The 25,814-nt window shown below is 45.8% G+C and overlaps 1 protein-coding gene across 6 annotated transcripts; it reads right to left on the reverse strand.

The window, feature by feature from the left end:
- Positions 1-12,286: 12,286 nt before the first annotated feature.
- Positions 12,287-25,320, reverse strand: LPAR4 (lysophosphatidic acid receptor 4). Of its 6 annotated transcripts, none has more exons than XM_048076290.2 (3): positions 24,707-25,222; positions 22,112-22,353; positions 12,287-14,528 (listed from the first exon to the last, which is right to left on the reverse strand). In XM_048076290.2, the coding sequence occupies exon 3, from the start codon at positions 14,373-14,375 to the stop codon at positions 13,329-13,331; it is 1,047 nt and encodes a 348-aa protein (XP_047932247.2). In that variant the 5' UTR covers positions 14,376-14,528; positions 22,112-22,353; positions 24,707-25,222; the 3' UTR covers positions 12,287-13,328. The 6 variants fall into 6 exon arrangements, 4 of the variants coding, with proteins under 4 accessions (XP_047932247.2, XP_047932249.2, XP_013047699.3 ...); XM_048076292.2 differs by lacking the exon at positions 24,707-25,222 and adding an exon at positions 23,695-24,684; XR_007168193.2 differs by lacking the exon at positions 12,287-14,528 and adding an exon at positions 17,910-20,426 and having other exon boundaries at positions 24,707-25,320.
- Between the last annotated feature and the right edge of the window lie 494 nt (positions 25,321-25,814).

Raw genomic sequence — 25,814 nt, forward strand, 5'->3', positions numbered from 1 at the left:
GGTTTTTATGCTAGAGGAGTTCTTATTTTTAAATAGATTGATCTTAAAAAAAAAAAAATCCAGTTGGTTTTGCACGTTTGGCATCCGATTTCTTGTAGTAGCAGCAGTAACAAGCTATTTAAATAATAACCTTTTCCCTTTGCCAGCTTTCTCTGCTGTCCTGAAGCTAGCTTAAAAAGAGTTGCTATGGAAATTCAACTTTGCCAGGCCATATGCATGGGATTAGAGCTTGACTATGAATCAAGAAACAAAAGGAACTGGATGAAAAGTCTCTTTATCCAAATACACATCTTCAGCAGTGATCACTTCTAATCAAAATTCCTTCTCTGATTTTTCTGCTCGAGGCACAAAACAGCAAGTGTGGCTGCAGTGCAAGAAGAGCTAACACGAACTAATTTTCCATTGCGATGGTACTGGGAATAAATAGCCTTTTTTAGGATGGAGCTTGCTAGCTGATTCAATTCCTGGATTATCTGCATCCCTTTGTATTTCAATTTCTCTTATCTCCATATAGAAAATATTTTAACATGAGTTTTTTTCTTGCTTGCTTTTCATGTTTCCAGTGTGAAGAGTAGCACAAATCAAATCAGCTACCTACAACCAGGTTTTTCCATGAGAAGTGGCAATCTGGCAATCTCAGTAATCACTTGTTTTTTTTTAGCTTTTTGGGGTCTGGAATTGTGTGAAATGGTGTGGCAGGCTGAGCTTCATTGCTGCACTACTGACTGGGGTGATAGAGGTTTTGAAAGGATTATTTTCCTTAGCCCTGTGAAATAACTGAGGCAGGAGGTCTCTTTCCATAGTGTGAGGTTGCAACCTGACTGCTGCTCTGTGCAAAGTTGTGACCTTGAGCTGCACAATCTGACTGCTTTGATAAGCACCTCGCAGTTCTGGCTCTGTTATAAAGCTGAGACAGGCAGCTTTCATCAGCTCTGTAAGGGGCCTAGAGGCCTCTCACAGGGTCCCTGGCCAAGCACATTAAAAATGAGCTGGTTAGATTTTTCCTGTGAGCGTGTCCTCTAATGTATCTCAGGAACTTTGTGATGCGGCTCAGCCCATCCCGTGTAATGTCAATGATGCAGACAGATACCAGGCCCTGACTCTGGTCTTTATCCAGAGCAGTCATGCATGGCTAATGCAAAAAGAAAAAAAAAGAATAAAAATGCTTGATATGTTTTCATGAGAGAGCATTGAAACATGCTCTTTTGCTTTAAACCCTGCAAGAAAAGGAAGTAAACTTGATCTCTGGTCCTTGCCTAGAGCCCTTAGGTTTCTTTCTGTAGCAGTCAAGTGAGACAAAGCCAGTAAAAATATATCCTGTTGGAGCCATTGGTCTCACCCAGCTCCAGCTGCAACTGTCTGTTCAGCTCTACCAGATGAAATTTCCCTGCTGGAGCAGGGGCTACAGAACTGAGTGGTTTTTATGAGGAACTGTTTCAAATCTCCTGTGCTACCCATCTCCCCCAGGTGAAATATTTAGCAGAATAGCAAGGGAAGGAGCAGCCCAGGAGAGGTGTGAAAAGCAGCAGCGGCTGCTGAAGATGTCACTGTTTGTTCATAGAGCCCGGCATGCTGTTTTCTTAATTTCCTGTTTGAAGCACAGACACAACTGTGGTGCTGATTAGTTACCAGATAAAGGTCGCTTCTAATGCAATGGTGATGGTGTAGCTCAGAAGCACTGCATGAATTGGGGTGATGGTACTGTTTGTACAGGGACTGGTGGTTCTTTAGGGAGAGCACTAAGCACACCCGTTAGCAGGGGCCATGTCCTCCTTGAAAGCCTCCAGAGAGAACCTTCCTGTGAGACTGGCCCGTGGCAGCTCTCGTTTCCCAAACAGACCTCTGTCTGGGACTGGGACTCTCTTGCCCTGGCTTCTCCCTAAATACAAACAGGAAGATGCGAAGATAGCCGAGGCCTGCTTCTGAGAGTTCCCATGCAGAAGAAAAGTCATTCTGGAACTGCAGGGTAATTCCAGCTCTCGCTGGTAGCTCTGCACCACAGACATCCTTCCATTATCAGCAGCTTGTTCCATACGTCTGCTGTGTAGACTTGCTCGTAGCATTTCCTTCTTACTGAGATGTCCGTATATTCCTTTTTTTATTCCCTACTGTGATAGTTTGATATGTCCTTTCCTGCAAGCACTCTCCACTGCTGTATCTGAACTGCAGCACGTTTCCCCCGTCAGGGCCAGGCGTTTGGCTCCCTGCAACCCCTGCCAATTCCACTCCGCAGCTCAAGTGACTTGGCACCCATTTCCCACAGAGACCCCCTGTATCCTACACCTCCGCGCATGCCCCTGATACTTGTATTTATCTTTGCCTGATTAGGGCTCAACTGCAGCGGAGTTTCTGCAGATGTTTCTTTATTTAAACCATACTTTGCGAAGGGAAGGAAAGGAGACGCAGAGGAAGGAGGTGTTTCATAGTATCACATTTATTCTGAAGTGGCTCTGATGCCAGGAAAATGTGCACATCGCTCATAATTTTTCTCATTTGTTCTTCCCTCTGACTTCCCCCCTCAGAAAAACACCAACAGGAATTCCTCGCTTCCTTACTTACTAATTAAATCTCTGCCTACAATAAACCAAGAAGGTCTATCAATGAGGCAGTATGTGGTCAAACACTGGTTGGAACCGCTCAGCAGGAAATTTGGTAGGAAAATACGACTTCAGCAGCTTAGCAGGCTTTATTTTTAGGGCGCGTGAGCTTGTTTAACTCGCAGATGCGAACTGCCAGATTTCTATTGTTGTCAGATGGCTCACGTCCCACCAGGCTGAGTCAAACTGGTGACTCACCGCAAGGAGGAATCTCTTTGGCAGTAGGCTGTGATTGTCTTCCCTCCTCCAGTCTAAGATGTGCGATAGATAAAAACTTGTTTTGTAAGGAGTTTCCAGCTTGCTCTGGTTAAAAATCACTGTTCGTAATCATAAAGCATTCGGGCTGCAAGAGTTGTTTGAGAAGCACCTGATGTGTTGAGGTTTGGTGCTTTTGTGGGTGGACGTGGGCTGCCTCAGCTCATGCTCGGGGCTGGCCAGGTGCAAGCCAAGCCCTGAAGGGAAACAAGGGGGCCGTGTTCGCTCGGCGCTGATCCTTGGCCAGCAGCCCCTGCCGAGAGCTGGGATTTATTGGGCCTGGAGCACAGCGCTGTACTGAGCCTGGGATGGGGCTTTCAGGTGGGAGCTGGCTGGCATCTGGCCAGCCTGGCAAGTGGATGTAAATCCGAAGACTCAAGTCCGTACGTTGTTTGGGGAAACTCAAGTTCTAGCTTCAGAGTGCAGCCTTTCCTCTCTACTCCCTGAGCCCTGCTCCTCCCAAATCCTTATCGTCCTCTATAGTACAAACTACTCAAAGAAATCACCAAATCCATTGAGATATGTAAACATAGGATTACCCTGGACTTCTTAATGTGCTCACTTCTTGCCTTTCTGCCGCTAAGGCTCTTTAAAACCTTGTGTGCAATCAGATACTGGCTTGGATATGTGGAGAGCAGCTTTCAGGCCATTGCCCATAGGGATGGAAAACCCTTCGGGCACTTCTGGTTGGTCTTGCTGTGTGCTCCAAAGCAGCAGGAGTCATGGCTTGATCAGTCTGTGTGTACCAAGCTGGAAGGCTTTAAGCCATAAATAAAGGGCGTTTCTGTGGGCTCACAGCACTTTGCAAAGGTTTCGCCAATTCAGTCTGAAGTTACTGATGGGGAACAGCATTAGAGCATTTTGTTTCCTGTTGTCCCAGTCACCAAGAGGCATTTGGCCCTAATGACTTGTCACCTTGCCTAGTGGGCACATTGTCCAGAGCCTCGGTCTCCCTGCATGTGAGCTTCCTCCTCTGGGTTACAGTGCAGAGGGCATTGCTCTCTAGCAGCTGTTCGAGTGCTGAGGAGCAGGAATTTTGTCAATGTTGGATTACAGTCGAGCATGTTCCTTAAAATGGGGAACAAGACTCTTCCTAATACACCATTAGGTGTTCTGTAGGCCTTGTCGATGGGAAGAAAACAGATGGCCTTAGGAAAAGGTATGATTAAAAATTAGTCAGCCTACTACTGCATGGCATTTCTGCTTATCACAGGCTGATGTTGGTTTAACTTTACTGACTTAGGTACTGACTGAGGGCTCTGTTATGAGTTCATAGTTTGGTGACTAAATGAGGTTTTTTGTTTATTTTACTTTTAAGGAAATTTGCTTATCGTGAGTTTTACTGTAGCATGTCCTCAAGCCCATCACTGAAGTGTTAGATCACACAGCCTGAGGTTGTGGTGTTGGCCAAACCCACGTACGATTTAATAACCCTAAATGGACTATGTCCAGTCCTGCAGTTTTTCTGTCAGTCTGGCTCAAGGCCATGGCAGTCTGTCATACACAAGGACTCCTCAAGAACTCTGCAATTGTACTCACAGCCTGACAGTGATTATCCAGCTTGTTTTTTCCTCTTTGGCCTTGTAACTGATCTGTATGCTCAAACTGTCCTGCTGTGTCTAATGGGGATAAGGTGATAGCTGTCCCTCCTCAGCTGCAAGCTTGCTTGTTACTTTAAAGCCTGCATTTAATGGTAATGCTTATTTCTTTTCCAAGGACATGCTGCTATATCAGCAGAATGTACTTTGATACAGGAGCTGGTGTGCAAACCCAAACAGGTTAAGATAACCATGTAAAAACGGAGTATGAGTCAAGCTCTGGAAGCAAGGAAGGTGACTGCTTGCTGGGGGGCGTATGCAGCAGCTAGGTTATGCAGTGGGAATCATGTGAGCGATGGGTTCATTTCTGTTGTGAACTGTGAAATAGTGTTTCAATCACCCTTGATAATTATGAACTGTGTTCCAGGTATGTTGCCTTTGCAGTAACCTCTAAGGGTGAGACTGGCTTTGGTCAGGCACTAGCCTCATCAGCTAGGTAGTTTAAACATTCAGCTGCTGTATGTTTTGTGTGGAAATCAAAAAAGCCTTCATTAAATGCCTGGCTTTTAACCTGGGAGCAGGACTCTGTGATGCACTGACCTGAGCTGCAAAGCTGGCTTTACAAGTTGCTGTCATCCTACACCCATGGGTGCCCTCCCTCAGTTATGCCGGGACAGCCACTGAGGGGATGGAGCTGTTAACAGGAACTGTGATAAATGATCCATGTTAAAAATACTGACCCCCAACCTTCTGAGGGGGAGGGGGGATGGAAATAAGGGCTATATTTAACACGTCTTCTTGTGGTGATCTGGTAGGTGAGGTGATCTCCCAGTCATTTGCTGCAGAGCTCGAGGTGGTGGAAGAGCTAGAGAGGTGTGAGAGAGGAGTAGGTAGCTGCCTCTGAGACTGGCTTTGTTTGCCACCATAGCACCCACCCCCAAAAAAGAAAGGATTGAATTGTGAACCCTGGTATCAGAGTATTGATTGATCATCGCCCCTTGTGTTTGGAGGGGGAGTTATTTTAGAGTAAATACTTGGGAATTTAAGCAACTGCTGCATGACAGTGAAATGTCTCACGGACCTCCCACATCCTCATTTCTATCTGGGGTCCCTGGCTGCAATGCTGGTTTCTGATGGTGAGATAATGTATGGGAACAAGATAGGTATCGGAACTGCCAAAGGTCAACCATGCTATGGCTGTACCAGCAGAGAAACAAACAGCTCTTACCGACGGTCCCCTTTCTCTTGGGTGGGATGGCTCCATCACACAGCTACGTCCTCTTCCATACACACAAGTGGGAGCGGGATTTGGGAACCTGTTCCTTTTGTTTTTCCTGCCTACAAATAAATATTCCCATGGGCAATGCTGAAAGCAGATAGAATTCAAATGATCAATCTGCAATGGAAAATCTTTAGGTTCAGTGGATGAATTCTAAGTTGTTGTTTGCCCCTTGATCTGTGGCTTCCAAGCTGTGCATGTGCTAAGTGACCACAGCCAGCAGTGAGCAGCTACCCTGCGTAATGGGGCACCACAAATCACCTCCAGATAGATCTTACTGCAGGAAGAACATTTAGCAGGATGTGATTGTTGGACCTGAGGCTGAAGCTTGTCCTTTAATAAATTAGAACTGTTTTTCCACACAAATCTGAAAATGAATCATGGTTTCCTCAAATTACCTTCTGGTTGGGCTGCAGAGTAAAGTAGTTACGTACATGGCTTTAGACTGTTTAAGTTATTTTGTTTACTTGATATTGTCTCACGCGCAGGAAATCTTGTTTCTCTTCTGATAGCTCTGCAGTTGCACGAGTGGATCTCAATTCTATTGTCACTTCAAGCTGAATATGAGGGGCACTGATGATGCTATTTCTGCCAGAAAATATTCTCATGCTAAGATGCATTTACAGCCTTACCTGGAGCAGCATGGTCAGCATCTGAGCTTGCTAAATCATGCCCTATGCTTACACAAGATTTTTCTGGTATTTTTTTGTGATGTTTTTTGCACAAGGCTGTAATGTACAGTTACAGAGCAGGCTAGTGTTTGTAATGTTAATAACAGGATTTATTATTAGAAAGTAAGTTGACTTTTTTACTTGTGTGAGCTATACAAGCTGTAGAGCCATGGGATGGGACATTTGTTCTACATCTGTGCTGTAGAAAGCAAGGTCCCTGGATTAGCAAATGAAATAATACCTCTGCTGCCTGTCAGCTCCTAAATCGGTGATGTTCAGGTGTGCAATGCAGATGCCCTGGGTAGGATCTCAATACTCACTTTTGCCAAGATCACTTTTCTGCCGGTTCACTTGCAGGGACAGTGCAGCCCGATGCTAGCTTTGGAAGCAGCCTAGTGGGCAGAAGACAGGATTAATTTTATCCTGTTAGTGTGAGCACACGAGCTTTGTGCCGGGGTTGAGTTTGAAGTTAATGTAAGAGCCAAAACACCAACCCTAGAGATGGATGCATTCCTTTTCCCTTAGAGAAGACGTCTGCCCTTATCTTCCTTTTGGGATGAGTGTGTTCCAGTAACCTGTTTGCCAGCAAACTCCTCCCATGGAGAAGGAATGGGAGTGGGAGAGAGGGACTACAGATGTCCTTGCCAAAAGGAGGACAGCTGCAGGAGGCACAAGCAGAAGGGGATTTTGGCAGCCCAGGCTCTGACTTTGTTGTCCAGTGCTGGTGAAGGGAGACAGGATGTCAGGGAAGCAAATCTATTATAAAGAGGTTCTCCAGCAACTGTTCTGGCCTCATTTGTCAGTTGTGGTCTTAGGATGCTGGCTTTCAGAAGTGCCACAGTGAATGGGTTTGAAGGAAGCATGGCATGACTGCAGGGACAACCGAGGTGGTGATGCACTGCCTCAGAGGCAGCCGGGGTGGGATGTGTAACAAAGGAACAACCAGTTTCCCATGCTTGTGGCTTCCAGGAAATTGCGTGATGGATGTAGCCAGCGTTTCTCAAGAGCTCTACAGAAAACCTTCAATTTAAATATTATTCCAGTTAATGTGTATTTATAGAAGTCAAGAAATGAGCATACTCACACATGCTGTTTTCCCGGAAAAAACTTTCCTTTTTCATTATGCACGCACACACACGTGCGCACACACATGGATTTATAAAAGAGCAAGCAATGCAAAACATGCACGTTGTTAATTTCTGTACAATATTTATGTTGGTTAAAATCCCACAGATAGAACAGCTAGTGTAGGGTTTCCTTAGGTACTTGACAGTTAAATATTTTGGAAAAACATGCATTCAGTGATCCTAAAGAGAAAACTACCCGACTCCTTTCTTGTCCCAGTGTTTTAGGTGTGTTCATGAGTCCTGTTGTTTTTGCATGGAAGAGATGAAATCTAAGAACTGAGAGAACAGCCAGCGGCATTAAATATTATTTTTAAGTGAAGTGACATTTTCCATAGAAAAACAGGAATAGCACTGTTTTTCTTTCTTTGCTGTGAAATGGGGGTAAAATCACCGCACTAAGTGATGGGTTTAAGACTGCCTGCCTGTTTTGTTCTGCCTTTCCCCAACCCCAGACAGCTCCAAGGGTGCAGCGGCCCCTCACCCTGCAACAAGCACAGCGAGGGGCAGAACCAGCCCCTACCCATGCATGTGGGTATCAACAGGACAAGTGATGAAAGATTCCAGCAGCTGGAATCAGTGTCTGGAGGAGAGGATCTGTAATATCTGTGGGAAGTAAGAAATGTGTTCTGCGCGGATCGTTCTCACTTTCAAGGCTGTTTGAGCACATCATCTTGAACCTACCACAAGTCTTGTTTTGAAAATTCAGCACCTCTGTGGCACAGCACCTCGCGGTGGTTTGAGCTGTGTCAGAGGCCTGATGCACTGATCACACCCGGACAGGATTCTCGGATAAGCTTGAGGTCACACTCAGAGTTTAAAAAAAATACCTCTCTTCGAGCAGTAGATGGGGGAGAAACAGGGTTTGGACTTGTAGCCTCGTGAACAATAGCTGTGCCTCTTAAGTTAATGCTGAGCAACATAATCTGCTTACTGCAACAAGGACTGTTCTGTTGATGACCTCACCTCACACCCAAAGAACCCCTTGCAGTCCGTATTTTTGGCAGCAGTGTGGGGATTTGGGGTTATGCTGTGCTAGGGGTTATGCTCGCTCTGCAGGCGTGGTGGCACCCAGCCTGGTTCTGGTGTCCCACCCAGCAGAGCAGCACGGGGCGGCTCTGCAGGACGGCTGCCCCCGTGCTGCTCTGGCCTGTTTTGCTTGGACTTGTCGGCCTGGGCCGATGGCAGCTTGAGCATCTCCGCAGCGCGCTGTGGAAACAGCCTCAGCTGCTGCATGCGCGGCCCAGTTCCTCCCTGTTACCACGCGCCTCCTGTTTTCTTTCTCCAGACAGAGCCCTGTGTAAATGCTCCTTCACAGGGACCGTTGTTGTCTGCTGCTGTTCTGAGGCAGCATTTCCAAGACAGTCATTTCCTGCCCGTTTTACAGCAAATCCACCCGCTGGGGAAGGGACATGGAGTGGTGCTGGGGAGCTGTGTAGGGACACCAGCCTTCAAGATGATCATTAAAGGTGCTGTAAAAATTCATCAGCATGATCGGTCCTGTTCTCCTTTACCTACTGTTTGTCAGAGGGAAGACCTGTGGTCTACGCAGCATGTTTCCTCTGGATAGAGAGCAGAGCAGGACTGGGGCTCCCCATCACCCCTGCAGCACCACAGGGAGGCCTTCCAAAAAACATCCTGGGGGTGTTCTTAGTGGCTGAATCCACACAGCAGGTCTGTGAGGGATGAGGTTGGGGGGGGAACAGCTTTGCTGTCTGAGGAACAGCTGTGTATTTGCATGGGCAGCACAGGGACTTTTCATCATCACTTGCATGAGGTGCCTGGGCACGACTTCTGTATGTGACTTGTGCTGCCTCCTTGCCCTTTTGTGCTTCATGGATTGGAGCCTGGGTAACTTGCACTGGTTCTACAAAGGTGGGGAAGATTTATGCTGTCACACAAACAGTTGGCACCTTTCATCTGATGCAGAGCCTGCTGTGTTACCAAAAAATCCTCCTGTGAGAGGAGGGGCTTTCATGGTGGCTGTTGTTCAAGGCTGTGCTTCCTCGTGTCGTGACACCTACCACGGGAACTCGGACTGGCACGGCGTGTTGCACAGCTGTGCATATGCAGAGGTAGTTTTGGGCAGAGGCTGCTTTTCAGAGCTCTGGCGTGCCAGCAGGGAAAGCACTGCAAAGCGGTGTGGTGAGCTTACGGCGAGTGAATCGCGTAGGGAGGGATGGGGAATAGGAGAAGTGAGCTGTCTGGGAGCGATAGAACCATTGATTAATACTGTATGTTTAGCATCCGAGAGCACTGCCACATCCTGTCTCCTAGCTTCAGCTAGATAAAGGCATTAGCTTCTAATTTGATTTTTTGCTTCTAAACTCCTAGTTCTGGTGTGTGCTGTTTGCTGACAATAGCCCTTTGTTAGGCAGAAGGAACGCTGCTGCATGTTAGCCAGAAAAGCTGTGAATCCACTTTTCATTTACCACCATCGTTCCTCCCAGCCTGGCTTTACCAGCATCTGAAAAATTACTTTTCCTCTTTCTGAATGCATAATTGGTTATTTATACACAAACCGTAGAGCATTTACTTGGTATACCTGACCTAGAAAAAAGATTAGTCAAGAACTATCCTACCAGATGTGAGTGTCAGTCAACATATGATCTCCATATAATTTATAAGGTATTAAATTACAAAATAATGAATCTTTTCAGTTAGCATTTTGGCACATGATGACAGTATTACATTTTATGTGAGAATATCGACCGCAGCTCTTGCCCCATAAAACTGCAAACAGAAATTTGTAAGCATTGGCACTAGTTTCACTTAGAAAAAGACAACCATTATGCTCAGATTACAGTCAAGCTATGTATGTACAGCCTGGAGGTTGTCCAGTCACACACAGTTCTTTCCCCCCTCTCTTTTAACATTTCCTTAAGAAGGCTAGACAGTGGTTTCTAGGGTAGATGTTTTTTTCCCCTGGCTTTTGCTAGAGGAAGGTCTGCGGAGCACAGAGCAGGTCTTCCAGGATCCTTGCAGACGAGATGTTTGTCAGCTCCGCGGTGCTGGGTCTGGTTCTGTCTTGCTAAGCCTGGAATGACCAGGTGAGAACAGTTTTGTCCCACAAAGCTCCTAACCCCTGTGTGACGTGGGGATGCTGGCTTTCTGCTCCTTGTTTGCGAGTGGGAAGCAGCAGCTTTAAAGTTAAGGTTTACAAGCTGACAGTTAAAGGTTGCCCATTGTGAGCAAGCTAGCCTGTAAACAAGTTTCTAGTCTTTGTAAAGCTGAAGAAAGAAGGCTTTTTGCACTGTGTACAAGAGCATATACTCATGTGCCATGTATTTTTCTTACCAACAGGCTGAAATGAATCTTCAGTACTGTAACCTTGGCTTTTTAGTGTATTCTGTGGTTTTCTGTCTCTCTCCCATCCCTGTGAATAGAGCACTCATCTCACCCAGTGCCAATTTCAAGTACCCATCAGTGGCGGGGCAGCGGGGCTGAGTGCCCCAACCCTCTCGCCCAGCTTGGGATGTCTCCCAGCCCTCAGAAGGCAGTGCTGTGCATGGGGAACCCTGCCCCTCGCCTCGCTCTGCGTTTCCATCTGAAGTTATGGGAACAGCTTCTCTGAAATGTATACATCTCATGGCAAGTGTTGAAACGGGCTCATCAGCCAAAGGAAATACAAAACTTTAAAAGTTTAAAATAGTTCAGGCCTGTATGGGAAGGTGAGGGGCATGGCATGGACTTTCACGTAGTGCATGGTTAAATGACTGTGCCGAATTACAGGGCCATGCTGGTGGATTTAGCGAGGAACATTGGGAGGAGGCAGATGAGAGAGCAAAGCTAGTTAAAATCAGATGTTGGGGTCTTGTGTTTTCAGTGTAAGAGGACAAGCAGAGGTGTTCAGCAAATACTGATGCTTCTGAAAATGCAGCTCACTGCTTCTAGTTGAGGTAAACTTTTCCCAGCTGCTGACAAATTTATTGTAATTAATTTATTGTAGCTGTGCCATTGTCCTGCCACACCTGTTTTATTCCACCAATGGGTTTGAATATCTCTGCTTGTTTTCACCTTTCTTTTCTGCTCTAAAGTGATGTCTAAGTTTGATGCGCAGGAAAAAGCTCCTAAGCCAGTCTTGTGTGCAAGCTTCTAGTGAACAGGACCATAACTCAAAGCTGAGGTGGAATAGTTTGGGTGCTGTAGTACTCTGCACATAATGAGTTAATCATATACTTTTCTGCAGTAAGAGCCAACAGCTGGGGCAGTAGATAAATGGCAGCCATTTAGGGGTTAAATAGTGACCTCGAGGGCTTGTTTTAGGCTTGGTAAGCTAGTTTGGAAAGACTTTTCTTTTTTAATTCAAAGTGAATGTATTAATAAATATTCCCTTTAAAGCATAACATATTTTTTTTTGCAGCTGAATTCTTTTCACACTTCAGAAAAACTGATTGCTTTAAGAAGCAATCACACTTGTGTAGCTCAGTATCTCATGAGACTTGATCTGAGGGAAGTAAGATAAATGGCTGAGTGGAAAACATCTGTTCAATTAATATTTTGTCTTTTTTGGCCATATAGCCCTAGAAGTAGTGTTACGCTATACTGTGGAAAATGTAGGTTACTGATCTAACAAGTAATAACTTTATACTTTTTCAAGTTTACTTGGTTTCCTCATTTGTCTTACACTTGAGAATGAATTGGCCTATTAAGGTCAGTATAGCTTGAAATGTGAAACAACAACTGGAGAAATGAACCATGTAGTAAAATGCAACAACAGATGGTTAACTTTCCACATATTTATATAATCTATATCTATAAAAGGAAATGCAGGCTATGTAATAAATTAATTGCAAAACAAGAAAACATTGCTGCAACTAGGAAGAGTGTGACTAACTTGTTTTTACTTACTCTTCTTTTGGAGTTATTTTGAGACCTTGTTTAATTAGTTGATTGTGTAGCCAAAAAAAAAAAAACACAAACCAGCAAGCAATCACAAGATCTTCTGTTAATTGGATGCACTGACACCAATTTTCTGTATCCAAACATGCTTTTTTGTTAGGTCAGTACTCCAAGGTTCTTCAGCCCTTCAGCTGCATGCAATTTCCATATAAGAGACTTGGCCTGGCAAGAACTCTGGGGTTTCAGGCCCTTTCCTTCAGCTGACTTTATGGGCTAAGTCCCATAATCTCCTGGGATGTAAAAACCCAGGTGCAACAGAGCAGTAATGTGCTCTTTAATTCTCCCTAGAGATGTCATTTAAAATAAATTACAAGACATGTTAATCTTACAAAAATGAAACTTATTTCAAAACCGCATCATTATTACTTTTTTATATCAAGTAACTGATCTGCCTACTTTCAAAACAATTATTTACATTCCAAACCTTTTCATACAATAAACTTAATATGCCTGTACCTAGTAAAGCCAGGATCTATATACTCTTGTGGTGAAATAAGGAAAAGCCAAAAGCTTTTATTATGCCTTTTTAAGCAAACATACATATTGTGTGAAGTTACTGAGTTAACATATGATGATGCGTTTCCAGAAGGCATGAAATATTGACAGATCTCTAAGAAAAAAAAAATTTATATTTCCCAACTGGTCCTATGTTAACCACTGGGGGGAAAAAATACCAAATGTTGGCATATTAGGTTAAGGAATCTGTTCTGTTCCTTTCTTAGCTGGTGCATTTGTCAGCCATCCATGCCCTCCAAAGAGGTCCACCAGGATTTTTATGTAATGCTTGCCTGTCACATCTGGTGGGGCAGTCCCAGTATAACAATTTGTCTACCTGTGTAGTTATCCCCAAGTAACTTTTCTTCATTAATGCCATACAGGAACCCATATGCTCTGAAAGAACTAGTTCACACATGGCGTTAATCAAAAAGTAATGGGGGATAACTGCATGTGTAAACATGGCACTAGAAATGTGATTCAGATGTTGGATCTCCCCCATTTGTAATAGCTTGGTCACTTATTTCATCCTGTGGCGCTGGTAGTGCAGTCTTTGTTAGAGGGGTCTCAGTCTTGAAAAGAGAATCCATTTTTATCTGGGTCTTTATGTTGAAAGATTTCTGGAAAGATTCCGATGTGAAGTAATAGATGAATGGGTCAAAGCAGCAGTTCATTGTTGCAATGCACAACGTAATTGGGTACATTGTCCTCGCAAACCTCTCCAAGGAACAGTTTGCTATTGCTTGGGACCGCACAAGGGCATACAAGAAGAGTATGGAATTGTAAGGCACAAAGCACACGACGAAAATGGCCACATGCACAATGATCATTTTCAATACTTTCTCTTTGTTTGTCCCGATCTGAGACAAGGTGGCAGGTTTCCGGAGAGTCCTGAGAACTAAAGAAGAGCACGTAAGGTTGAGTAGCAAAGGAATTATGAATCCTACCACTTCAATAAATATAGTGATCTTAGACAAATAGGTTTTCCAGATACGTTTGGAAAAACCTTCGAAACAGGTGGTGCTGGAGTTGGAGATGTTGGTTGTGGAAAACAATGAAGCTGAAATTCCACCACTGAGGACCAATATCCAAACACCAGCACAGACTATGGCTGAATTTCTTCTGGTCCTTATGGTACGAGATCGGAATGGATAGACGATAGCGAGGAAACGGTCAACACTAATGCAAGTGAGAAACAGCATGCTACCGTAGATGTTGGTGAGAAATGCTGTACCAGAAATCTTGCACAGGCTATCTCCGAAAGGCCAATGCCTGTTGAAATTGTAAAAGATCTTAAAAGGCAAAGTGAACACAAACAGCAAGTCTGAAACTGCCAGGTTTGTCATGAAAATGGCCGTTTCGCTTCGCATTTTCATCCGACAGCAGAAAACAAAGAGGGAGGCACAGTTGGTAATTAAACCAAGGATGAAGACCACACTGTACACAGCTCCATACAAGTTGTACTTGAAGGAATCATCTGTCAAACAGGTATGATTGTTGCTGTGGTTTCCCATGCCAAGTTTGTGATGTGCTTCCAAAGAACTTCAAAGTCTACTTCAGTGCCATCCATAAAACAAGGCAGGGATCTCTTTTCTTCCTGAAGAAATGCATTCCAGGAAGGTTGCTTGACACCCTGCTACCATGTCTTCATTGCAACTCCTTTCATCCTAAAGAAGAGAAGAGAAATAAAGCTGTCAGTTTTGCAAACTCCTGTCATATAAAGTGCCTGTGAAAGTGCGCGTACTCTTTTTCCTCTCCACGTGAATGGGTGTGCAAACAAGACCAGTAATTTATTTACCAAGTACCCTTCCGAAGTTCCACCATCACTGGGATTTTTTCAAAGTTGAACACAGCAATTAAGATGTGGCTTTTCCCTTCCTTCCCCTTTGCTCTCTTGTTCTCTGATTGGAAGGAGAGTGGTAGCTAATTCCAACTTTCCACTTGGAAAGGTTTTTCTTTAAAATTTGTGATGGAATTGGCCCGGTGTGCTTGGGAAGAAATTGAATCACAGACCCATGATGCTGCCCAGGTATAGAATCAGATAATGGTCTGAAATGTTCACCTAAACTTGTGACAAGAGCTGAATGAGCTGAAAGTTTTAAAGCCTGTTTTGAAATGTGCAGGAATGAAACTTCTATGAATTTACAACTTTTTTTAATGAAAAAGCAGTAAAACCTTACATTGACAGATTGCTACTTTGTCTTTTTTCTACTTGAAAATGGGAACATACATTTTTCATAGTGAAAAATATTTCATAAATGTCTTTCAAAAATATTTTCCAAATTTATGCTTGTCACTTTGAAAAACGTTGGGGTTTTTACCATTTTCACAGAAATAAAGCATATAGTTTACTGAAGGATGGCTTTCAGATGTAAAATTATCTGCAAAATCAACTCTAAGTTGCACTGACAGTTTTATTTCTCCTTTGTCAAGTTTCAGAACTTGAAATTTGTGAAAATTCATGAACTATGCTCTTGTAAAACTTTGTCCAATTCAGTAAGCTTTAGAGAAGCGTAGGCTTGAAGTAAACAGTGGTGTTTGTTTGAAATAAGTGTTTAATGAACAATAAGTGCTTTATGAACTGTCCTGATGTTCTCATATCAGCCTGTGAGCAGAAGCAAAGGGAAAGTCTCTCCAACTGAGCTAGAAGGTGGGCATGGCAGTGGTACGTCTTGAAGCTGTGCAGTGAAGTTGGGTAACTAGGACAGAGAACTTTGTCTCGTTAAACAAAGAAAACGAAATACAAAACAAAGTTTGTAATCCTTTTGTAGTCTGTAATCTAAGGAACATCTTAGTAACTACAACTGCAGAGTAATTTAGAGATGAAACCACTGTGAAGAGTAGGATCCCTTCCAGGAAGTGATTGTCTGACATGGTTACAACAGCAAACACGAAATTGAATGTGTTCGTGTTAAAGGTTGAAATGGCAACATGTAAACAAACAAACTGGGGGAGAAAGCACGGAATCAAGACAATTTAAGATGCAAACTGATAAAAAATCAAATGTTTTCCTACTGGAAAAAAAAACTCATGCTGACAATTATTCTTATGTGCTGCCAGTGAGAGAGGTGGTAAAATGTCAAGTGCTGAGGAAGATGCAGCAGCCACGACTTTGCTTGGTGTAAGGTACCAGTTCTGCTCACCTCTGGGAGCACCCAGGCAGCAGCAGGCTCCGTGTATGTGCCCCTGAAGCCAGTGCTGTCACCCAGATGCTTCTCTGCCTGTTGTAGATCAGCTGGGTTTGAAGCAGAACAGGAAGGGAGGATCCCCCAGATCTCGCTTGTCAGATGACTTTTGATTAACATTAATTTTTTTGACATTCAAAAAGATGTTTTGATACTACTATGTGTATCCTGTCAGGGAGGTTTCTTGCCCTCTGCAGGCTGGGATGTGTCAGGTCTAGGGCAGCAAAGAGGTGCTTTGAGCTGGTTTGCTGTCCTGGCTAGATCTGCTGTGCGCGCATCAACTACCGCAGACGGCTTTGGCACAAGCTCTTAACCCAACTTAGCAAATTCTTCCCTCATTTTACTTGTGTTTTGCACTGCATGTTTCTGATAACGATATCCTGCATTAGCAAATATTCAAATCAGAAGTAGATGTCCCCTTATCTGATTGCTGTTGATGGTGTGGCAATGGCAAATGAGATCAAAGCCCAGGTTCGGGCTGTCTCTAGAGCAGCCGTGGGCAGATGCTTCCTTATGTGTTGTAGAGGGCTGGGGGTGGACAGTGTAGGAACGGGCTGTGTGGGGGAGCAAAATGTTCCTTAGGCCTCTTTGGGCTTTTTTGCTCATCTCAGTGTTTTTCCTATTATATTCATGGGAGGTAGATGGAAACCCCGCTTTCCGATCTGTGCACGTAGCTCGGGGTTTCGGTTATTCCTCAAAGCAAGGCCTGACACGGCAGGTTTAAAAGACTTTGAAATTCCTACCTTTACTACTGACTGCTTTACTACTGGTCTTTGCCAGCAGTCTGACCCAGGTGCTTGTTACAGAGGAGGAAAGGTGCTTGATTACTGGATTCTTTTCCTGTTCTGTATCAGACAATTGCAGGGGCCAACACCAGTTTTTCTGGTGTATAAGTCTGAGAACTGCCTGCCAGCAATTGTCTAGCTAAGTTACAGTCTTGAAAATATAAGCCTGTGCTGTTTACTTATCTAACAGGGAGGTGTTTAAACAGGCTGACAAGCTGCTTTCAAACTGAGCCATGTGCTTTAAATTCTGCAGCATCAGTCTACAGATTTGGTTTGCTGGATCTAAGACTCGCTTTCCTTCCTTTCACTAAGGATTAAAGCAGCAGGATGCTCTTCATGTATATCACGTTCGCTGCTGTTGCTTTGCTGGGAAAGAAACAACCACCTAGCAATGCTTTTTTAAAATGCTAGTTCTCTCTCATCTTGTGAGATACAGGCTTTATAGGACTAAAAACCGACAGATCAAAAGGTGGGAATACTGTTTCTGGGGTGTTTTCAGTAGGTTTTATCCTGAAATCTCTCTAGGTTATGGCAGCACTTGTTGCGTTTTGACAGACTCAGACCCTGACCTTGTAAATAAGTATTTTCCCTGGGCCCAGCACGTGCTTTAAGCCTTGGCTCAACAAGAACTCCTTTCATTAAGGGGTTTTCAATTCTCTGTTACCCAGGAGGTACAACAACTGCATGATGTGCAACTTGCACCCACCGGTGAGCCCAGTGTGTGAGGGTTTTACTCCTGCAAACTATCTTGTCTTCAATATCTTGGTGTTTATTTATCTCCTTCATTCTACTTTAATTATGCAGAAGGCTCTGAAAAGCTTTTGTTGTTGTTGGGGCTTTTTTTTTTTGCTTGTTTCTTTGTTTTGAAGACTTTTGTTTAGGTAATTCTGAATAAAGCTGTAGGACTTGGATCCTTCTAGGCAGTTATAAGCACTATAGAGTAAGGTGAGATGTACTGTAACCGTTCAAATATAGATTTTATAGACAGAAACGTCTATTTTCTAGCTGTAAAAGTGAACGTTTTTGATAATTCTGTGGCACTGCTAGTGGGCAATCATAAAACCCAAACGATCATGTGTAAAGGCTTACAGATATTCATTTGAAAACCACACAATGTGAAATCAAAGACAGCAAAGCAACAATGGAGATGCAGCAATGCAGCCTCACACTGAGCCCAAATGGCTTTGCTACTCCCGCAGTATGTGTAACCACAGCAGGGTTTCAGCTCACCAAGCGTCTCCTCTCAGTGAAAGCTTTGCTAGGTATTTTTGGTTGCAAGAACAACTCTGACGACATTAACCGGAAGCAATTTTACAAACAAATTTCCAATTTGGGGGGAATCTGGCTGCTGGCTTTTCCCTCCCTGAGGCTGACGGGACAGTTGCTGTCACACACGCTGGCTCCGTTCTCCCGGTGACCCGTGGCGGGGGCTCACGGCAAGCTCGGGGACAGCTGGCACTGACGGACCTGCTGCTGCGGGGAAGGGGTGCTTGCAGCGCCAACCGCTTTCTTAATGGGACAGCAGGTCTGGGTTTGGCTGTTAAACCGACGGCTTTGAGCTCTCCATCTTCCCAAGCGCCTCTTGCAGTCTTAGGGTAACCTGTGCCTGCGTTTCCTCCCGGCAGGGTGGGAGCAGGAGGAGTTATGCGACGGGAAGCGAAGCAGCTGCCTGGAAACAAAGCACCCCTGACCGTCCCTTGGAAAGTACGAGTGCTTTAATCCCTTTCATTTACTAATCCGAAGTGATGTAGCTGAGAACAGTAGGAAAGAAGCAGGCCGAAGTGTGACTTTGAAGTCCAGCGAAGGTTTCTGTAGCTTCAAAGGGCCGTTCTTCCCAGTGTTTTATCAGAGGGAATGCCTAGGCTGTGCTGGGCAGGAGGGGATGGTTTCTGGCGATTAGCATAAAAGGCAGCAGAAAGGCTCTTATTCATGACTTTGACACTTATTGTGGCAGGGTCTTCAATGCCAGCGGTACCTCGATTCCCCAGTGTTTGCCACCGGCGCAATGACATCTCTCACACCTGCCGGGAAGGTGAACTCACAAGTTATGCTTGGTCGTTTCAGTCCATCAGGTTTCAGCGGTGGCTTTCCCAGTCTTGGGCAGAGGAAGAACAAACTGGCGTGACTGTGCCAGCCCCTCCTGTCCTCCTGCCACCGCCGCGGTGGCTCTGGCTCTCCGGGAGCCTCGGCAGCCCCTGGGTTCGGCAGCCCCCTTCTCTTGCCTGGAAGCCAGGACGCGAGGTGTAGCAGGGCCCCGGTTTCGTTCCTCTCAAAGATGGAGCTGGGAAGTGGAAACCTGAGCCTATCGGACCCAATCCTAATGGTGCCCTTTTTCTTTTGTTGTTAATTGGTCAGCACTGCCGTTGTCTCCTAACTGTCCTTTGAGACCCACAAAGCATTTCCTGCTCATGGTGACTTCTCTGTGCTGTATCTGTTTTGTATTGAGCTAATTAAAATGTTTCCTTCTGAAGAGAATAGTGAACTGACTTACCCCATATTCAGACACTGATCCTCAGGGCATGACTCTCTTTTTGTTTTCACTGAGAATGTCTCTCTCCATTTACATCACCCCCCTTAACCCTTGCAGTGCTTTGGCCTGAACATCCACGACTGCCTTCGGAAGGCCTGGCCCATAGCCCAGAAGCTGGAAATCACCCCAAACTTCCCAGCAAAGTCTGCGTTATCTTATTCCTGTAAGGGGGACGCTTTTGCTTGCAAAGGAACCTCACTCTGATGATGGAGGACTCTAGGAATGCTGCCCTTCTCACTCTCAGGTTTCTTTCTAAAGGGAGATTGCTTTATAATGGTATTGCTAGATTCAGTAGAGAACGTGGTAACAAGGTTTAGATGCAAAGAAAAAAATGATTAATTGATGAAAAGCGTCATTGCACTGTTTGGCCCAGTTCTTGAAGATTTACAGGTTGTTTTCGCTCAGGAGTAGAAACTGGTGATGGAGGTAGCTGTGCCTTTGATGTAGCCCTGTTTATTTACAAAGCATGTTTAAGAAAAAAAAAATAAGAGAGTCCTGTTTCCCTGAACCGCTTGGGAATCCAACAACAGAACTCGGTTTATTTGCTTACGCTTCTAAAACTCTTTCCAGTCAGCGTTCTGCCCAAAAAGCTTCCTTTCTTTGCCTTCTCTGACACAATTTCCAGTGGTTCCTTGGTGATTGCTTGGCTTTTGGGCTCCTTGTTGCCTTTACCCGGCTCCTCGCGAGGCGCCTGCAGCTGCATGAAGCCCTCCTTTCACCTGAGCATCGCTCCCGCGGTCTTGCCCAGGGCCGTGGCTCCAGGCTGGTTCTTTTTCAGTCCCTTTGCTGAAGCAGGAGAGCTGAACTTTCACCTCTGTTTATCCAAAAATTATAGGCTTTTTTTTTTTCTTTGCATATATTAGCATCAACAAGCTTCCATCCAGCTGCCAGCACCGCAGCACAGATGCCTATTTCAGCTTTTGCAAGCTAAACCTCAGTACAGGGGAGGACAGCTGGTTTCCTTGTGGGTCCACATCCATGGAAATTAGCAGGACAGAAGACAACCTGTATTTTGCTCCAGCACTCAGGACCTTGAAGGATCTGTGCCCCGCATTCATTTACTGTCTGGAGTAGATAAAATAGGGCTTTGTTCTCTCTAAATGCTTTATTCTGGGTGCAAAGGGGAAGGTCTGAGTGCTCCCTTCTGACAGGAGTGTGGACTGGGTGGACGCAGACAGCTGTAGTCTCATCTGGCCTTGGGAGCACTGGAGCTGTGCCGTCCCACACCGTACCACCCTCACCACCCCTCTGGGGAAAACATCAGGGCCTTGAAAAATGTTCACTGATGTATAATGGGAGCACGTGTGGGGAAGCACAGCATGCAGCTACGCTATTTTTCTGTAAGAGCTACAGGGTAACGCATTGCAGCAGGGTGTTAAAATAAACATAAGACAACTCCACAATGCAAAAACATCAAATCTCAGCCAGTGAGGGAAGTTCCTGAAGTTGCTTAGAAATCTTTTTTAGGGGAGTGACATTTTGGCATGATACAAGGCACACTGCTTTCACTGGGGGATATAATTTCTCTTTCCCATGTAAAAGGAAATGCTTTCTGGGGCAAAGGATGGTACGTTATCTGTGGGTTCAAAAATGAAAATAGGAATAATATTAGATAATAGAAGAGCTTCATTTGTGGCTATCTATTTATGGGCGTATAATAGGGACTTAAAATATTGTGACAGTGACATACAGAGAAAGCAATCTGCCACGTTGTTAGCATGCGCCTTTGTGTCAGGACTTAGGGACCAGTGAATGCCCTTCATTTTCACTTGCTAAGGTAAAGAGACTGTGTTTTCTACAAAACCAAGCCAAACTGTTACAAACGGTTCAGAAAACGTTCCTTGCAGCTAGGGTCAGCTCAGGCTACTTTGGCTCCGATGCCGTGTGCATCTTTATCCCCTCTTATGGGACTGAGCTCAGAAGATGGTGCATCAGAGGAAACCTTGCAGAGCCACTGTCTGTTCTCGGGAATAAAGAGCTCCTCTTTTCAAGGAGAGAATTTGCCTTTTGTGAAAGGCAGCGAGCTCCCCTTCCCCGAGACTAAATCAGGTCCTTATTTATGGAGGAGGTGCAGCGTGTGAAGGAGCAGAGTCTCCGCACGCACACTTGACCTGGAAAGACCTACTGGGCAATGGACAGGAGCTCCAGCAGCCACCCTCACCCAGGCAGCCCCATGGATGGGGTGGCTCACCAGCATCTCATTTGTGACTATGGGCCATCAGAGAGCGGCTACCACGTCATCCATGTACACCTGGGCAGCAACAGCCAGACACCAGTAAACAGAGGCCCTGACACACGGCTTTAGGCAGAGTTTGCTGCAGCCTGCCTGGATGCATCACAAACATCAGCATAGGCAGACGTGGCCCTGGGGAGACTGAGCAGACTCTAGTTCATCGACTCAGCAAATCTTACATGATTAATAAAATATCAATAGCAGTCTGAGGTTATCTTACATGTAGGCATCTTTACCATACCACTCCTCCTGATGCTCCAGAAGGCACGGCAGGCCACCACTGCCTGGGTGAGCATGGGGCAGAGGAGCTCTGGCACCCCTCTGCAGGGCACCCGGGCAGCACCCAGCAGGGCCTTGAGTTCTGTCTGCTGCAAGTGGCCGTGTCCCGAGTGCTAAAGCAGTGCCACAGGAACAGAGTCCTTGGCTGGGACTTCCCAACGGCTCCGCCATGTACCGCGCTCCTCAAGGAGCAATCTCCTCTCGTTCTGTTCCAGTGCCAAGCATAGAAGTTACCTACCTTCCTATCCTGCTCCCTTTCCCCAGGATCTGGCTGAAGGTTTGGGTAAAATTGCCTTAATTCCTCCTCTTGTGCTCCAGCCATGAGGTCACAGGCTGGAGGAGGGCAACCATCTTACAGCTGGGGGTGCGTCCTCTCTCCGGTGCGGGCTGCAGGGCTCAGGCGCAGCTAACGTTACCGCTGCTGTCTCTCAGAAAACTGGAAGGTGCAGTTTTTCACATTTTCTGTCTCATTGCAATACTCTGCAATGAAAGCGAGCGGGTAATCACGTTCAGGCATTGGTTCCGTTTGTCTCTCTGTGTACAAGCTCAGCTCCTCACTCCAGATTTTTATCAACTGACCTAGCCCCAGCCAAGCAGGAGTCTCATTTTTAGTCTCAGAGGATTAAAGTGAAATGCACGCTCAGCTTCCCCCACCCTTCCTCCCTCCCATGTTTTTCAGGACCTTCTTTCAAAATGAATAGGCTTTGAACCCCCTGAAGTAGCAAGGTTAGTTTCCTGCCTGTTTTATTTTGGCTTTCAGAATGCTAGTAAGGGAAAGAAGATGAAAAAGTGCTACGAGGGGGGAATATCCTTATCACCGACTCGTGAACTTTGCACTTCCCATCATCTTGGTTTTACTATTCTGTTCGTGTAGGGGAGCAGTGCTAAATCACACAATTGTCTCCTCTCAAAGAAAGATTAAGGACGATCATTTAAAAAAAAAAAAAAAACTTGCAAAACTTTCTGCAGTGAATTTATACTGTATTAAGTCTTATTTCTTCCAAATGGCTGCATCTTCAAATTGTTTTCAGTATGTTGTTCATCGTTCATTTTACTTCTGACAACATTAGTTTTATCTGCTTAGAGCTCTATAGGATTTTTTTCCAGCGGAATTTTGCTACTGAGATTAAAAGGAGTGCATTCTGGCCATAAATGGAAGTCAAAAAGATAAGCAAAATGCTACACTTTTGCAGTACAAAAAATGCAACGTTTCCTAATTTTAATATAGCCTATAGAAACCAGATCTCAGAGTACATGAAGCAGAAGGCATGTATCATTGTAAAATCATTAAGTTTATGCCACGTTTATTTATATAGAACCCTTTCTTAAGCTCATATTAAAGTGTTTTTGCAATTCTAACTTCAAGTACAAAAAAAAAAGCCCTCAGCCAGGCATATTTTTCACAAATCTGCAACAAACAACAGGGATGGAAAAGTCCTTAACGTGTCATCTGCAGCAACACAATGAGAATTATGATGTGAATTATGATGATTTCCACAGCAACAGTTGGGACAAGCAGCTTATCCAGTAACTACTTTCCAAAAAGTTGGAGAGATCATCTTTTTTCCCTCTAAACAGAAACATTCACCTCCTCCATCCAAATCACAGCACAGCTCAAGAGGAATGAGATCTGCCTGTACAGAAAAAACACTGCTAATCTCCATTGAAATGCACAACTCGAGCCCAGCCGGCTAGATTTATACCCCAGCTTTGTCTGAGCTGGCAGCTTTTAGAAAACGCTAAAATCATATTTTTTTTTTCAGAGTTGACACGAAATCTTGGAGGCTTTTCTGCTGCGTTAGCGAAGAAGCAGGCACTTACCGGGGCAGAGCGGCCGGGGCTGAGATCACGCCCGTGGCACCGAGCCGCTCGGCGGATTTCGGACCGATTCCCCCCTGACAGCCCCCATTTATCCTTTTCTTGTGCGTGGAGCCAACGCCGAGCTAGTCCCACGCGGAAGATCTGCGTGCTCTCCCTCCTAAAAGTTTGCCGTTCATCTTTAAAACGCAAAGCTCCCGGCAGCTCTCTCCGTTCCTTTGTTCGAGGAGGGAACAAAACTGCTGAAGGCTGCAGCCGTCGTGTCTTGGGAAACGGGACACAAGAATGGGCCCAATGTCTGTGCAGGGGCTGTGGGCAGGGGGAACCCTTGGGGGTCTCTGTAGGAAACGCTTTCCATTGGGCAGGGATGTATTATTGGAGCCAGAGCCCGCCCCGCGCCTGGCTCTGTGCTGGGTCCCTCTGGCTGGGCTGCTCTCCCTCGCTGAGCATCGCCCAGCTCCGGGTGAGGGTGAGCGGCTCAGGGGCAGCTGGCGATGGGGAGCACCGAGGCTGGGGTGACAGCAGCCGGACACAGCCTGCGAGAGTGCCCACGCCGGGCAAAAGCTCTACAAAGCTCGGGTTTTCCTTCGCATGGCTGTCATTGTTTGTCCTTCCGATTGAAAAATAAAAGCGAGGAGGGGGTGGGAGACAGGGAGGCATTGGGTAGCACCAGGGAGCTGCAAAGCAAAGCCTTCCATACAAACAAAGTAGCTTTCCAAATCTGTTTCGAAAGATTGTTTGTTTGCTTGCTTTTTGTTTGGGAAAACTTCTCGAAGGAGCTGCCTAGAGCTGCCTGGACTCTTTCTCCCCAGCAGTTTGCTCTGAAAGCCCTGGGTTCCTGCTGGAAAACCTGTGGGCTCTCAAAAAATGTAGGGGCATAACTCTAAACACTGCCTTCTGCAGGGAAGCACTGCTGCTCTTCCCTGTGCAGCCTGCCCTGAGAGCTGCTGCTGCCTTTCGGTGAATCTGCCTTCCAGCAGAGCCCCTAGCTGCAAGCTGTGTTTTTATCTCTTACCTTTCATATCAGCCCTCCAGCTAGGACGGAGGATCTTCAGGCAGCGGGGAGGAGAAATGCAGCAGCCGGCTTATTTGTCTCAGCCTGTTTACGCTGTGCAGCAGCCAGTGCCCTTTTATTTCTTTTTCAGCCCTCTGCAGTTCCATAGGTTTGAAATCCTGAGTGTGCTTTCAAAGCCCAGCCTCCCACCTAATGTGTCTCGCTCGCATTGTGCTCGTCTGTCCTTTTCCTCCGCTCCTCTTGGCTGTTCCCACAGGCAGCCAAGGCCAGTAAACAACTCATTGTGAAGCTGGAACTAATGTTATTCCTTGGGCTGGTGGCTGATGCAGCGGTCTCTGTCTCGCTTCTGCAGCACGCCCAGCTGCCACCGGCTTTTATCCAGTCGATTCAAATAACTTCCTGAATATCTCATGTAACAGCCTCGCTCCAGCCTGCAAAACCTCATCCTCTGAGGGCTCGCAGTTTACATCGACTGTAAAACGCAAGTGTGGATTTAAATTGAAAACGCTGAAGGTGCAGATGTTTCCTATTCCTGCCGGTCAAAGGGCCATTTTTTGACTTTTTCAGCCGGCACGTAAAGATGAGAGACGATCTGGGTAAATTGTAAAGGGACGGCCATCGCCACACATCACTGGTGCACAAGTGCAGGGGTGAATATAGGGGCTGGGGGGGGCTCAAGATGCGAAATCCACCGGTGTGAGCAGTCGGTTCGCGTGCTGTGGCTGGGCACGGAGCCAGCAGGATGCCCGTGGGCTGCCCCTCGCTGCAGCAGGCCGGCCCGCTGGCTTGCCACGCCGCAGCAGGTAAAGCCTTCGCAGTCAGGAATTACCAGCTTTCCCCCATCCTTCCTAAAACGTGTGACCAGCAGTCAGCTTTGGCCTTTTCTGGCTTGTGGGCATGCTCGTGCTTTCATGGCAAGGCTGATTGCTCGGGTATAATGCTGCAGCTTCCCAGCCTCTGGCACCATTCTTATGTGAGTGCGAGTGCTCTTGGTGGGGACTGATTAAACAGCGAGTCTGCATTTCAAATCCCTCTGTTTGGGGAAAGAAGCCAGGTTTGGATGGTTTGGGGCTGGGTGTGCTGCAGCAGTGATGCAGGGTAGGATGAG

Source organism: Anser cygnoides, chromosome 13, assembly GCF_040182565.1.
Source record: "Anser cygnoides isolate HZ-2024a breed goose chromosome 13, Taihu_goose_T2T_genome, whole genome shotgun sequence".
Lineage (NCBI taxonomy): Eukaryota > Metazoa > Chordata > Aves > Anseriformes > Anatidae > Anser > Anser cygnoides.